Source organism: Phaseolus vulgaris, chromosome 10 (assembly GCF_051622355.1).
Source record: "Phaseolus vulgaris cultivar YP4 chromosome 10, ASM5162235v1, whole genome shotgun sequence".
NCBI classification, from domain to species: Eukaryota; Viridiplantae; Streptophyta; class Magnoliopsida; order Fabales; family Fabaceae; genus Phaseolus; species Phaseolus vulgaris.
In genome coordinates, this window is record NC_143507.1 from 5,869,613 (window position 1) to 5,885,052 (window position 15,440).

Below are 15,440 nucleotides of genomic sequence, written 5' to 3' on the forward strand. Positions count from 1 at the left end.
TATATGCGACCAAGTGCCGCTTCATCTCTTTGTTCTCCCTTCGGAGGACATGTATCTCCTCCTCATTCTTCTGCCTTATCTCTGCCATCTCCCTTTGTGGGGATAGAAGCAAGACCATCTGGTCGGCTTCAGTTATCCTCTTGTAAGTCATGTTTCGTGTTGATATCATTTACTTCTATGACTTCTGCTACTCTCTCGGTCCCACGGTAAACACCAATTATACTTGTAAAGGGCTAAGACAGTATTTGCTACCTGTTTGACAACTAATTCCTCCCCTCGGTCGTGCTTTACTTACTTTCCTTCTTCTTGCATTCGGGTTTCGGCTCTTGACGGGAGTGCATCTACAAAAGGTTCTTCGACGCTCAAGTGAGTATTTAATATTTAGGTGTTATTAATGTTGTAATAGTGAAGTACCTTTGCTTTGTCTAATGTGCTTATTTATACCATTGTAATTGACTCTATCATTGATGGGTCGTGTTTATTGTGTATAATCATAAAAATGAAATTACCTAATATATCACGTATTTCTTTTTATCTTGATGTATTTACACTAGTCAGTCGTGCAACATCTGATACTTAGAGTTATAGGATCATCCAACCTCGACCAATACATGTTTGATCCATCAAGAAGAGGTGCAAGTGTTGAACTTAAATATAATATTGTGGATATTCAATGACTTCAAGATACTAACCATTTGATCCATTTAATCTGGCATAGATAAGTGTACTATGTCCTATATCCAACATTTCAAGTAGACAAACATGGTTGATATGTTGAATTAAAACAAGCCTAAGGTCACATTGACTCAAAGGTCACATTGACTCAAATGACATGGAAGAGAACGTCCCTTACCAAGTAGATCAAATGTCACGTGCCAATAAAATCATAAAATCATTGAAGTGGAAGGTATATTTGGATTACAAAGGAAGAAGAGAAAACAAGAAGTTGATGATGATGATGATGTGGAGGAGTAAGAAACAGGGTAAAGTAAATGCATGCGGCTATTAAGACAGTAGCATCGTCTATGGCTTATATATATATATATATATAACAATGCTTGCGGCTCATACATACCCATACATGCAGTTCATGTAACAAAACTTATAAATGTAAATTGAAAAAAAAATGAAATACTTTTAAATTATACATAAACATATATATATATATATATATATATATATATATATATAACAATGGCTTATATATATATATATATAACAATGCTTGCGGCTCATACATACCCATGCAGTTCATGTAACAAAACTTATAAATGTAAATTGAAAAAAAAATGAAATACTTTTAAATTATACATAAAACAAATAGAATCAGTGTAAAAAACGAGAAATGAAATCAAACTTTGTTTAATTTAGTTTGAAATAAAGGGATGAGGCTACGGTGCTTCTTATGTTGAAATAAAAACAGAGTACATAGCATATAGTAAGGCAAAACACATAACAAATTATTGAACGGCAACTATCTTTATTTCATAAGCAATACGAGGATTTCTGAATGTAGTATTATATGCTAAAAGGGAAAAGAATTGACAAAAGTAACAACGAGAAAGCAAATCCAATAAACAGCTAAGTAAAGCCAAGCAAGCACAATGTGAGAAATGATGAGAAACAGGGTAAAATAAATATGAATCTCTTTACTATGAGCTCTACTCAAAAGAAAAACAAGGAAAGGATCAGAAAAAATGAATTGCAACAAGGACACCAGGACTAATTCCATAACTCAAAGGATCCGGCTGTTCTCACATTACAAATTTCTTTATAAATCTAGTAAAAGAATTTTTCTTTGGCATTGATTCACTACATATTAGATAGACAGATGTGTTCTTGACTACCAATCCATTACCAAAACTCACAAAAATCTCCACCTTGTCTCCTGATCCTAAATTTGACATTATGTCAGCCCAATCTTCATTATTAAAGGAAATTACCGTGCCATGGTTGTGTATCTGGCATGTGAACTTCGTGTAATTAACAATTAAGACAGTACTAAGTTCAGGTTCAATGATTTCGGAGGTTGATAAATAAACAACACACAAAGCCATTCCCTTCACCACACGATCTTGAGGCACCGTGAAAGAAACAGAATGTCCCTCACCCATATGGGCCAACCAATAAGGATCATTGTCACCTGGGAGAGAAACATCACATGACTCACTGCTTTCAAATACCTGTATCATGTGATAAAAAATGACATGTTTAGTTAAACAAAAATGTTATACATGATTAAAACATATCTGGTTAATTTGTGTATATATCACTTTCATTTCTTTAAGGATTTAGAATGCATTTCTATTTTTGTCTCTCTTAGTTTATATTTCTATGATCATTGGGAATAAAGCAATCTTGAAGCTAGTAAAGCAAGAAAGTGGAAATCAATTTGGTAGTACTTAGTATAAGCATAATCACTTGGTTAGTTGATTATAAAAATAAGATACTTTTAGATGAATTCGTGGGGCTAGCGAAGCGAAGGGTGCTAAAAGTTCAGTATTGTAGTTTCTACAAGATACTTAATTAGGATTATTTTATGTTCTCTCAAATAATAGCTAAAATGATGGTGAAGGTAATAAACAAAGGGAAAGCGAGAGAAGAACCTTAGGTATGATATCGCTCACAGTATTGAAGAATTCTTTGTATCTTCCAACACCAGTCAGAGAATACCTTACGTGATGCTTTGAAAGAACTGATTCTCTAACATTTGCACCATATTCGGCCACTATGGTTTTTACTTGCTCAGATAGTTGAAACTCGGCGTCACATTACACTGAAACGCTTCGAAGATTTTCGAGGCTGCTAAGCAATGGTGATATATCATCCCAATTATTATCTTCCATATGCATGAAGGAATGAATATAAGATACGGGATTCATTGTTGGCGACATCCGAGACCGAATGATAAAAGGAAAAAGATTATGTGACAATCCCTCTAATCCACGTAGGGATATATATCCAATGCTTTTGGGGCTTACAATTGTAAAAGGCAGTTGTTTCATAGCTGTATTTTCAGCAATTGTAGTCATGAAGGATTTCATTCCCACTATATCTATATCCATTAGGTCAATCTTCGAACAACCAGATAGAATCAGAGTTTTTAAACATTTCAGCTTATATATCTCTCCAGGAAGATTGCTTAGACTTGTACAGTCCTTCAAATTTAGCAGTATAAGATTGGAGAGACAACCAATAGATTGGTGTACTTCGCGCAATCTTGGACAATCTTCGAGAATGAGCTGTTCAAGACTTGGTAGTCCCGAAAAGTCAGGGGTTTCTATCAAGTACTTGGAGTGACTAAGATTAAGGACTTTCAGCCACGTCAAAACCTTCAAGAATATAGTTTTTGATAAAATATTAGAGAAGAAAATGAAAAAACGAAATAGTTATAACTGAAAACAAATAATAATTTTAAAAGAAAATGACAAGTAATAAAAACCTGGGGTTCTTTCCAAACCAATCGAAGAAAACTGTGTTTTAAATCAATCACTATTGCATCATGCAAATAAAAGTGGTTAGGTAGGTATTCTGAAGAAAACCCTCGCAAACTGATCCATCTTAATTTCGCAGAAAGGAACTTAGAATCTGCAGCCAGTTTCAGAAGTCTTGATGAGTCTCTTACACCTACAGGAGAATCTCTTGTGGAAGGCCAACCCTGAATGACTCTTGTCCCCGGTGATGAAAAGAGCTAAGAGAAACAAATATATTTCGCATGAGAAAGCAACCACTTCCAAAAGAAGTTTCAAAACCATAGATTAAGAATGTTCTTACAATAGCAAGCTTCATATCCTCATCAATGATTTCACCAATAATTTTTCTTCCCATTTGTCGTAGTAACGAATGCATTCCTAATTTGTTGTTCTTATTAACTCGTATGAGACTACGCTCTATCAGAACTCTTATTCCACTATCAGCCTCTATTCCACAGCCATTTAGGATCTTCGTAACATAGGCTCTGCCTTTACCAACAAAGGAACAACATAGATCAAGGAATAAATCTTTTTCCATTTGATTGCATAAACCGTCGAAGCTTATTTTCAGTATCTGATCAAATTTAATAAGCTCGGGAATTTTCTTTAGTTGTAAGAGTACTCTATTCCATTCTCGTTTCGTCCTTTCATATAAATAACTTCCAATGACTTCAAGAGCTAGAGGTAGTCCTCCACAATAAGCAACTACTCTTTCTGCAAGGAAAAGATAATCTTCTTTTGGTTTTGCTTCTCTAAATGCGTGCCAACTAAGAAGCTCAAGGGACTCATCTGTGTTCATTAGCTCTACCTGAAAAATAGAATCAGCTTGAGATATCATCAGTAGGTTTTCATGTGTTGTTGTAATGATTATTACACTTCCTCCTCCATACCAATGACGGCATTCCCATAGTAATGTGGCATCAAACGGAGGCACATCGTCAAGTACAATGAGCACCCTTTTCCCAGAAAGTCTTTCCTCAATCATTCGTCTTCCCATCTCAAAGCTATCTATCTCTACCTTCGTTTTTAGGACATCTGAAAGGATTTGTTCTAGTAAACGAAGACCCCCTTTTATTCCGCTAATTTGTCTAATTTCTTCAATGAAACTTTTCTCCGTGAATGTACCATGAATTTGATGGTAGATGGCTTTAGCAAGGGTGATTTTACCAGATCCTCCCTGTCCACATATTGCTATCCTACAAACTTCCGTGGATTTATTTTTGATAGCTCGAGTAAGATCCTCCATGCGCGATTGTAATCCAACTGGAAATTTAGTAGCAGACAAGACTGGTAAATTAAGAACGGTCTTAACAATTTTGTCCACCAGTTCAGCATCACTCCTTCAAGTTCAATAGCAATCATGGAAGAAGTCAAGTAGTACCAAAATTAAATGAGAAGCTGAAAACATGGTGATTGAGTGAGTGATTTACCTGTAATTGCTCTCATCCCATCCAAAGAAATTTGCAGCTTTGGTGAGTGCGTGGCTCCATTTGGACATGGCATGTGCCAGTTGTTGTCCTGAAAATGTTTGGTGTGCAGTTGCTTTGAAGGCTTTTCCAAAATCACCCATCTGAAGACGCACATCAGATGGCTGAATTTCGTAATAAACGGGCAGAAGATGTCGACAATAAGTTTCTTGCCATCTAATGATTTGTTGAAGCTGATGAAGACACCAAGCAGATTGAGAATAGGTTTTGGTGAAAACAACAATAGCTACACGAGAGAGATTGAGAATAGGTTGTTGGATGTGCGTTTGGTTGAGTGCATTGGGGTGGTGAAGGAAAGTGGTGAAGCCAACAGCAGAGAGGGCAGAATCGAGATGAGACACAAACTTCCTTTGGATGTCTTCTCCACTAAAGTTGATGAGTACATCGTACATCCGTGGGAGTTTGGATGTTGAAGAGGCCAATTCCATGGAAGGAATTGACGAGGTCATGAACTTTTAGCAGAAGGGAAACCAATAATGCAACGCAGTCAAATATATATGTTTTAATCATATTTGTTTTATTTTTTAATATATATGTTTGCTGTGAGTGTGATGTCAAATAATTTTATTTTACAATTTTTATAGTCAAATGATATCACAGAACCTCTTTTACTTTAGCCATTTGTCCAACGCACGCAACTTTGAATCACTGAAAAAATAAATATTATACTAATACCTATGAAATTTTCTCCAATATATTCCTTTTTTTTTTATATTATGCGTCCATTTTTTAAGTTTTAAAATATAACAAATGCATCTTTGTTTACATCACCCATACACCTCGTTAACATAAATCATTGTAACAGAATAAAAAAAAAAGTATAAATATAATTTGAAAAAATTTACGACAGGTCATTTTTGATAAACAAAGTAAAGGAATTTAATGTCTCTTTATTAAAATATAAGAATGTTAACGTCATCATTAAAAATATTAGTTAAGTGAATGTCTTTTCTAAAATTACATTATAGTGTCATTTTATTATAAATTAAAAAAATGTTTTAATGTTAGAGGAAATATGTGCCTATAACTTCAAAAAAAAAAAAATACATGTAATTTTCTCTTTTATTTAAAATACAGATTGTAAAAAAATGAATGAAAGTGATAAATTTGATATAATTTTATTTATTACCAAAGTGATCAAATCTTTAAGTTTTATTTAATTCCAGATTACTGATAAATTTTATTCCAATTACCTATAGAATGGATGCTAAATTATTTATATATATGGGTAAATGGAAATTCATTATTATAGGGCATTATGGATCACCCAAAGGTTGATTAGTTGTCCTTATAATTAATGGATATGACTGTTGGTAGTGAGTATGTGTTATTAGTTTTGCTTGTATATCCAAAGATAACAAGTGTTTCTAGTTAATGCATACATCTTGCCAAATAAAGTTAATACTATTAGCATCATTATGTTTTGTGTATTAATGAATCTCTCAAAGGAGAACATTAGTATACATAGAATGCTTTCTGAATCTGTATAGAATGTTTAGTTTATGACTCAAAGTATTAATGTTAAGCATGTGTGATCAAGTATTGTTCCTATATCTTTATGCGAATGAGCATAACAATTAATATTAAGTCTGCTCTTCCCAAAACTGATGGTGCAAAAGAATTTATGAAATTTGTGGAAGAGCGCTCCCAAACTACTGATAAGTCTCTTGTTGGGACATTAATGAGTATATTAACCACCATGGAATTTGATGGTTCTCGTACTATGCACGAACATGTCATTGAAATGACTAATATTGCGGCAAGACTTAAGTCTATTGGATCTGGGACTCTTTATGATGGATTATATAGATTGAATCTCGATAAGCTATATGCTGAAACTCTTATGACCTCGCATCATAATGTTGGCACTAAACGAAGTTTGGTGAATGAATGTTCTGCTTTCTTATGGCACAAACGTTTGGGACATATTTCCAAGGAAAGAATGGAGAGATTGGTAAAGTATGAAATACTTCCAAGTTTGGATTTTACTGATTTGAATGTATGTGTGGATTGTATTAAAGGCAAACAAACAAAACACACAAAGAAGGGAGCCATAAGAAGTACTCAGCTTCTTGAAATTATACACACTGATATATGTGGACCTTTTGATGCAAGTTCTTTCAATAAAGAAAGGTATTTTATCACCTTCATTGATGATTTTTCACGTTATGGTTATGTCTATTTACTGCATGAAAAATCGCAAGCGGTGAATGCCTTGAAAGTTTATATAAATGAAGTGGAAAGGCAATTAGACAGAAAGGTGAAAATTGTCAGGTCAGATAAAGGTGGTGAATATTATGGAAAGTATGATGAAAGTGGACAACACCCTGGTCTGTTTGCTAAGTTCCTTGAGAGACGTGGTATTTGTGCTCAATACACAATGTCTGGTACACCACAACAAAATGGTGTTTCAGAAAGGCGTAATCGAACCTTAATGGATATGGTTAGGAGCATGTTAAGGAAGTCAACTGTACCTGTTTCATTGTGGATGTATGCTTTAAAACTGCCATGTATCTGTTGAACAGGGTTCCTAGTAAGGCAGTTCAAAAGACACCTTTTGGATCATGGACAGGAAGGAAACCCAGTTTGAGACACCTGCATGTTTGGGGATGTCAGGCATAAGTTAAAATATACAATCCGCAAGAGAAGAAATTGGATGCAAGAACAATCAGTGGATATTTCATTGGTTATCCAGCAAAGTCAAAAGTGTTGGGTCTATTAGTGTCTAAGTTCAAGAGGGGAGGGGTGAATTGAGCTTATAAATTTTTTGCAAGAACACACAATTTTCAGTATTCCAGAGGCAAAAAGAACAGATTGTTTTTATATGAAACAGATTGATTCTACAGAGCAGTCTTGGCACAGTTTGAATTTGTTCAATGTAAAATTGTGATTAACAGAGAATTATGACAGAATCAGATCAGCTTAATATTGTGAGGATGAAAGCTATGCTTAGGAACCACACAAAATTACTCAACACACGATTTTAAGACAAATGATTCTTTCTCAGATTTAATGAATGGGCAGTTTATTCACAAATCACTTAATCCATCATATACAACAACCTTATTTATGATCAGAGAACTTTAACAAACCAGGAAGAACAGTTTTCACTTAAACCTAGAATTAACAGATTCAATTTCAAGAGAACAGATTTAGTTCTTGACAGAATTCAGTAAAACCAGAAACGAGTGCAGGGATGAGAAGAAAAGGCACACAAGTTTTTATACTGGTTCACTCACACAGAGCTACATTCAGTCTCACCTTACCCCAAGGTGGAATTCACTAAAAACAGTACCAATTACTTACAAACACAGCAGTTCTTGAACCCTACAAGAACAACACAGTCAATGCTGAAAAACCCTATTTCAGCACACGTTGCACTCCAAGAAACCCTATCAAGAAGTGACTAACACTTACACCTTTACAAACAAGAATAAAGGAAAGATTACACCTGAAAAGAAGATGCAAGAACTCAAAACCAGTAGTTCAATTTGCTGCAGAACTGCACCAGCACCTTCACCAAGATCAAAGGTTTCCTAGAACAAGCACACTTGAAAATCTCTTTGGAAAACCTTTTGAAAATCTTTCAATCCTTCTCCTCACATGGAAAATGTTTGATCTCTGTCAAAAACGTAATTGCTCAGCTTACTTTCATGTGAGAAAGCCTTTTCTTTATATAGAAAACAGTTTCTAACTTCTTTTCAAAAAAAAAAACGGTTGAAAAGCAGTTATGAAAACAACAGATTCATTTTTGAACTTAACAGATTTATTTTGTGAAAAACAGCCAACTCAGCTTAACTGAAATAACTAACTAAGCCTTACCTGTGGTGCCCTAACAGAATTTTAGAAAAGCCTTTTAACAGAGAAGAAATAAACAGATTTTTTCTCCATGAAACAGATTTATTTTTGTACTGTTTTAAAATCTTTTAAGAGCACTTTTTAAAAGCTTTTCATAAACCTTTTAACAGAGAAGAAATAAACCGATTCTTTCTCTATGAAACAGATTTATTTTTGTACTGTTTTAAAACTTTTAAGAGCACTTTCAAAAGCTTCTCTGAGCAGACGGCGACCGTAGATGGCAATGCTCCACATGATCGCCGGTCGGTGGTCAGCATAGCTACTTGAAAAGACGGTGTATGATCGCCGGTCGGTGGTCAGCATAGCTACTTGAAAAGGCGGTGCATGATCGCCGGTCGATTTGAGGCAGAACACTTTCAAAAGCTTTTCAAAAACCATTTAACCACATCATGTGCTTGATCTAGGCTTGGTTAGGCATCTAGGGTGGGTTATATAGCAAAAGGCAACCTTTACACAATTACAAGCCTAATTACAAACTAATCTAAAAACCTATTACAATCTTCAAAGCACCCAAGCTATTTTCTTCATCAAACACACATCAAGCCTTGGTAGGGAAGAAGCTTCCTCCAGCTTCAACAAAAAGGGTATATGTTTTACTGTCCTACCCATAGCACAAGAATTGTTGAATCTGGAAATGCAAGGTTCATTGAAAATGGTGAAACCAGTGGGAGTAATACTTCACAAAATGTGGAGATTAAGGAAGTTAGAGTACAAGTTCCTTTAACTAGTACCTTTACTTCAAGTATTGTTGTTCCTAATGTAGTTGAGTCACTCAACGATGAAGAAGAACAACAAATTAATGATCATGAAGAAAACAATGAACCTGTAGTAGAACAACCACAAGAAATAGTATTAAGAAGATCTCAAAGAGAAAGAAAGTCTGCTGTTTCGAATGATTATGTGGTTTATCAACAAGAGTCAGAAAATGACTTAAGTATTGATAATGATGTATGGGACCTTATAGAATTGCCAGAAGGATGCAAGAGAGTCGGGTGTAAATGGGTCTTTAAGACTAAACGTGACTCTCATGGCAATATCGAACGTTACAAGGTCCGACTTGTTGCCAAAGGTTTTACTCAAAAGGATGGCATTGATTATAAGGAGACATTTTCACCTGTTTCTAAGAAAGATTCCTTTTGAATTATCATGGCATTAGTAGCTCATTATGATCTTGAGTTGCATCAGATGGATGTCAAAACTGCTTTTCTGAATGGGGATTTAGAAGAGGATGTTTATATGGACCAACCAGTGGGGTTTATTGAAGAAGGAAAGGAACACATGGTGTGTAAACTTAAGAAATCAATATACGGGCTTAAACAGGCTTCTAGGCAATGGTATCTTAAGTTCAATGATACTATTGTGTCCTTTGGGTTTAAGGAAAACATCGTTGATCGGTGTATATATCTGAAGGTCAGTGGGAGCAAGTTTACATTCTTGATTCTGTATGTTGATGATATCTTGCTTGCAACTAATGATCTTGGTCTATTAAGTGAGACTAAGAAGTTTCTCTCTAATAACTTTGAGATGAAAGATATGGGTGAGGCATACTATGTGATAGGAATTGAAATATTCCGTGACAGATCACAAGGACTGTTAGGTTTGTCTCAGAAAGCATATATTAAAGTTTTAGAGAGATTCAGAATGGATAAATGTTCGACATCTCCTGTTCCAATATAGAAAGGAGACAAATTTAGTCTCATGCAATGTCCAAAGAATGAGTTGGAACGGAAACAGATGGAGAATATACCTTATGCATCTATTGTTGGGAGTTTAATGTATGCTCAAACTTGTACACGACCAGATATTAGTTTTGTAGTTGGTATGCTTGGTAGATACCAGAGTAATCCAGGATTGGATCATTGGAAAGCTGCAAAGAAAGTTTTAAGATACTTGCAAGGAACGAAGGATCACATGCTTACTTATAAAAGATCTGATCAACTTGAGGTGATTGGATATACAGATTCAGATTTTGCTGGCTGTGTGGATACACGAAAGTCTACATTTCGTTATGTGTATCTTTTAGCCGGAGGAGCGATTTCATGGAAAAGTGCGAAGCAGTCAGTCATCGCTGCGTCCACTATGGAGGCTGAATTTGTGGCATGCTTTGAGGCCACAGTTCAGGCTAATTGGTTGCGGAATTTTATTTCAGGACTTGAAATTGTTGACAGTATTGCCAAGCCGCTGAAAATTTATTGTGATAACTCCGCAGCAGTCTTCTTTTCTAAAAACGACAAGTATTCCAAAGGTGCTAAACATATGGAATTGAAATACTTTGCCGTTAAAGAAGAAGTTCAGAAACATAAAGTGTCAATAGAACATATTAGCACTGATCTTATGATTGCTGACCCTTTAACAAAAGGGTTACCGCCCAAAACATTTACTGGTCATGTTGTAAATATGGGCATTATGTCTACTAGTGAATTATGAATGTTGTTAATGCTTATTTGACACTCTGAGCTCATTGATAAATAAAGTTTCTGAAATTTATGTTGTTTTCTACTTTATGTATATGCATGCAAATTATGTTATTATGGTGTCGAAAACAAATTATGTTGTTATTGATGACAATGACATTATGTTTGAACCTATTATGAATTTCTCACTATAAAGTCATATTAAGGAGAAAGAATGATATAGTAGTACATGGAAGGAAATGTGTTGATTCAAATGACATGTAACCGCCATGACTCTTATTATTTCTGTATTCTTGATTATGAATAATGATAGAACCAATTTATGTAAGGCCTTTTAAATGCACATTTATGTCATTATTAAATCATGAAAGTATTATAACTCATATGAGTCAAGTGGGAGAATGTAAGAAATTATGTAAATTAATTTCTATAAAGTGACTCACATGACTTAGAGTTTGGGTTTTGGGCCCAAATATGATTTAATAATAATAATAGAATAAAGGCTCATTGGTTAATGTGAGAAATATATATATCTGATGATATACCTAATGGAAAACCTACATCTGATGGAGATTGGGTACTAAAGGCTATAGGGTTCTGTCTCTGCAAATAATAGTTGTCTCACTGTTAACCATCACGAAAATGCGTGACAAGTACGGAATTGCTAAGAGATAGATTGGGATAAAGGAGATAAAGTAACTGCTCAATTAGGATCACTCATGGATCAAGGTAAGTGCCTATTTCTTCTTCACTTTATGTTTTGTGAGAATCATGATATGATAAGATCTATATGTGAACACATTATTGTATTTGTTTAATTTACGTTTATTCATGTTTTGACTTACATGACTGTGTTGCATTATTGCTTTCTCTTCTAAACACTTCATCAACTCATCACTTCCTTCCATGGAATTGGCGTCTTCATCATCAAAACTGCAAGAATGTACGATGTGCTCATAAACTTTAATGGAGAAGACATCCAAAGGAAATTTGTTTCTCATCTCGATTCTGCCCTCTCTGCTGTTGGCTTCACCACTTTCCTTCACCACCCCAATGCAGACAACCCAATCCACATCCAACAACCTATTCTCAATCTCTCTCGTGTAGCAATTGTTGTTTTCACCAAATCCTATTCTCAATCTGCTTGGTATCTTAATCAGCTTCAACAAATCATCAAATGGCACCAAACTTATTGCCGACATGTTCTGCCCGTATATTACGAAATTCAGCCATCTGAAGTACGTTTTCAGGAGGGTGATTTTGGAAAGGCCTTCAAAACAACTGCACACCAAACATTCTCAGGACAACAACTGGAGCATGGCATGTCTAGGTGGAGCCACGCACTCACCAAAGCTGCAAATTTATTTGGATGGGATGAGAGCAATTACAGGTAAATCACTCACTCAATCACCATATTTTAAGCTTCTCATTTCATTTTGGTAATGCATGAAATGACTTCTTCCATAATTGCTATTGAACTTGATGGAGTGATGCTGAACTAGTGGACACAATTGTTAAGACCGTTCTTAATTTACCAGTCGTGTCTGCTACTAAGTTTCCAGTCGGATTACAATCCAACGTGGAAGATATGATTCGAACTATCAAAAATAAATCCACGGAAGTTTGTAGGATAATGATATGCGGAGAGGGAGGATCTGGTAAAACCACCATTGCCAAAGCCATCTACCATCAAATTCATGGTACATTCACGGAGAGAAGTTTCATTGAAGATATTGAAGAAGTTAGCGGAATAAGAGGGGATCTTCATTTACAAGAACAACTTCTTTCAGATGTCCTAAAAAGAAAGGTGCAGATAGATAGCGTTGAGATGGGAAGAAGTATGATTCGGGAAAGACTTTCTGGGAAAAGGGTGCTCATTGTACTTGACGATGCGACTGAGTTTTTTGCATTATTCGACCTACGGGAATGCCATCATTGGTTCAGTGTAGGAAGTGTAATAATCATTACAACGAAAGATAAAAACCTACGGAGTATGCATGATGTTGATTCTGTTTTTCGCATAGATCCAATGAAGGCAAAGGAGTCCCTTGAGCTTCTTAGTTGGCACGCATTTAGAGAAGCAAAACCAAAAGAAGAATATCATTTCCTTGCAGAAAGAGTAGTTGCTTATTGTGGAGGACTACCTCTTGCTCTTGAAGTCATTGGAAGTAGTTTATTTGAAAAGACTAGAGAAGAATGGAATAGTGTGTTTATTAAATTAATGACAACTTCCATGCATGGTATTCTACATCAATTGAAAATAGGCTTTGACTCTTTACGCAATGAAAGGGAAAAAAATGTATTCCTTGATGTATGTTGTTTCTTTGTTGGTAAAGACAGAGCTTATGTTACGAATATACTAAGTGGGTGTGGAGTACACGCTGAGAGTGCAATAAGAGTTCTGATAGAGCGTAGCCTCATACAAGTTAAAAAGAACAACAAATTGGGAATACATCCTTTGCTACGAGAAATGGGAAGAAAAATTATTAGTGAAATTTCAAGAAAGGAATCTGTGAAGAGCAGTCGATGGTTCATTGATAAGGATGCGGAATATGTATTGACAGATAATATAGTAAGAAATTCTCTATATATGGTTTTGAAAGTTCTTTTGGAAGTGTTTGCTTCCTCATGTGCAAAACATTCATTTGGTTTACTTTGCTTCTTTCATCACAGGGGACAGAAGCCATTGAGGGATTCATTGTGAAACTGCGTTCCGCCAGAAGAGATTGGATCGAAGCATATCCTTTAGAGATAAGAGACATATCAAAACTGTTGCAACTCGTTGGGTATCGTTGTAAGCTCAAAATACATTGGATATATATACCTACGTGGATTTGAGGGATCGTCACATAATCTTTTTCCTACTATCATTCGGTCTTGGATGACACCAACAATGAATATAATTGTTGGGTTTTTAGAATATTTCAGAGGAAGATATTTTATTATCTTTGCTAACAATTACATTTATAGTAACTGCAGTAACAAACTCTTAACTAATTTTATGAGCAGTTACCTAGAAATATTAAATCAACAATTAAAACAGAATAACAAACAGTTAAAAAATCATAATTTCCAACACTCCTCCTTGATTTTTTGAACTGCAACTTCCAATCTTCTGTCTTGAGAACTCAAACTTGTTGGTTGGAAGTGGCTTGGTAAACAAATCTGCAATTTTTATTTTTTTCATCCTCGCTTTGCTTAATCTCCATTCAACACCTTTTGATTTGACATAAGGTGCAGATTCTAAAAGACTTTTGTCAAAGCCTAAGCTGATAAGATAACATTTGTCTTCTTTTCCTTCCACAATGAGACCTTTAGGTTGCTCAACAGAAATTTTCTCTTCAAGAAATCCATTTAGGAATGTTGACTTGACATCCATTTGATGCACCTTTCTATCTCGAAGTATGTTAACAAGTTCCCGAGTTTTGTTCTTCTCACTCATATATACCTCTTCCTCCATTGCCTTTGGGCCGTTGATAACTTTTTTGTGATCAACAGGTTCTTTGTGATCCGCAGCTTCTTTGTGATCCACAGGTTCACATATTGCAACGTTATATCTATGATATATGTCAGAGAGTAATCGATTGCCTTTAATTGGTGGATCGTCTTCTATTTCAGATTTTTGCATCTTGAGAAGTCCTTGATTAGACGGCTCCTCCTGAAATAGATCTAATGAGAAATTTTTGCCTTTCATTTGTACCTTGAACAAATCTTGTCCTGTAGCATCCTTGATCGAACAGTGGTTATCTTCAAAAAACACCTTGAAGCCTTTTTGCAGCAACTGACCAACACTCAATAAATTTTGGTCTATGTTAGGTACATATAACACATCAGTAATAGTTTTAGTACCTGAATGTGTTGTTACAACAATGGTTCCTATTCCTTTTACTGAAATGTGACCCCCATGGCCTATCTTGACCTTTGAAATTTTTGAAGGCTTCAACTCCTTGAAATTTTTTTTGTCATAAGTCATGTGATTTGTGCTTCCACTATCAATTAACCACGATGCACTTGAAATATTGTTGGAGAATCCCCCTCCACATTTGCAAATTGAGCATCTACGTCTTTTTGCTCACTTTGGTTTACATCTTGTTGCTCACTTTGGTTTCTACAAATGACTGCTTCATGCCCAAGTTGATTGCACTTGTTGCACTTCGCATCAGGTCTTCTCCAACACTTAAACGGTGGATGACCTAACTTGTTGCAAT

General features: G+C 35.3%; 3 protein-coding genes across 3 annotated transcripts; 2 read left to right on the top strand and 1 right to left on the bottom strand.

Moving 5' to 3' along the window:
* Nucleotides 1-1,639: 1,639 nt before the first annotated feature.
* LOC137819446 (disease resistance protein RPV1) lies at nt 1,640-5,464 on the bottom strand. The gene is given in 5 exon segments (XM_090296665.1): nt 1,640-2,183; nt 2,607-3,332; nt 3,443-3,730; nt 3,781-4,813; nt 4,904-5,464. Coding segments are annotated over 5 exon segments (2,982 nt in total). The 5' UTR covers nt 5,410-5,464; the 3' UTR covers nt 1,640-1,754.
* A 6,620-nt stretch (nt 5,465-12,084) lies between these two features.
* On the top strand, nt 12,085-14,249 carry LOC150024169 (disease resistance protein RUN1-like). The gene is made up of 3 exons (XM_090296600.1): nt 12,085-13,804; nt 13,906-14,026; nt 14,242-14,249. The coding sequence occupies exons 1-3, from the start codon at nt 12,821-12,823 to the stop codon at nt 14,247-14,249; spliced, it is 1,113 nt and encodes a 370-aa protein (XP_090152726.1). The 5' UTR covers nt 12,085-12,820.
* LOC137819185 (disease resistance protein ADR2) lies at nt 12,174-12,626 on the top strand. Its single transcript, XM_068622959.2, has one exon. The coding sequence runs from the start codon at nt 12,174-12,176 to the stop codon at nt 12,624-12,626; it is 453 nt and encodes a 150-aa protein (XP_068479060.2).
* Nucleotides 14,250-15,440: the final 1,191 nt, after the last annotated feature.

Bases quoted from the DNA above. Each gene is read 5' to 3' on its own strand.
- LOC150024169 (XM_090296600.1), top strand. From the start codon at position 12,821: ATGATTCGAACTATCAAAAATAAATCCACGGAAGTTTGTAGGATAATG. The intron at 13,805-13,905 runs GTAAGAAATTCT...CTTTCATCACAG, and splicing joins ATGTATTGACAGATAATATA to GGGACAGAAGCCATTGAGGG.
- LOC137819185 (XM_068622959.2), top strand. From the start codon at position 12,174: ATGTACGATGTGCTCATAAACTTTAATGGAGAAGACATCCAAAGGAAA.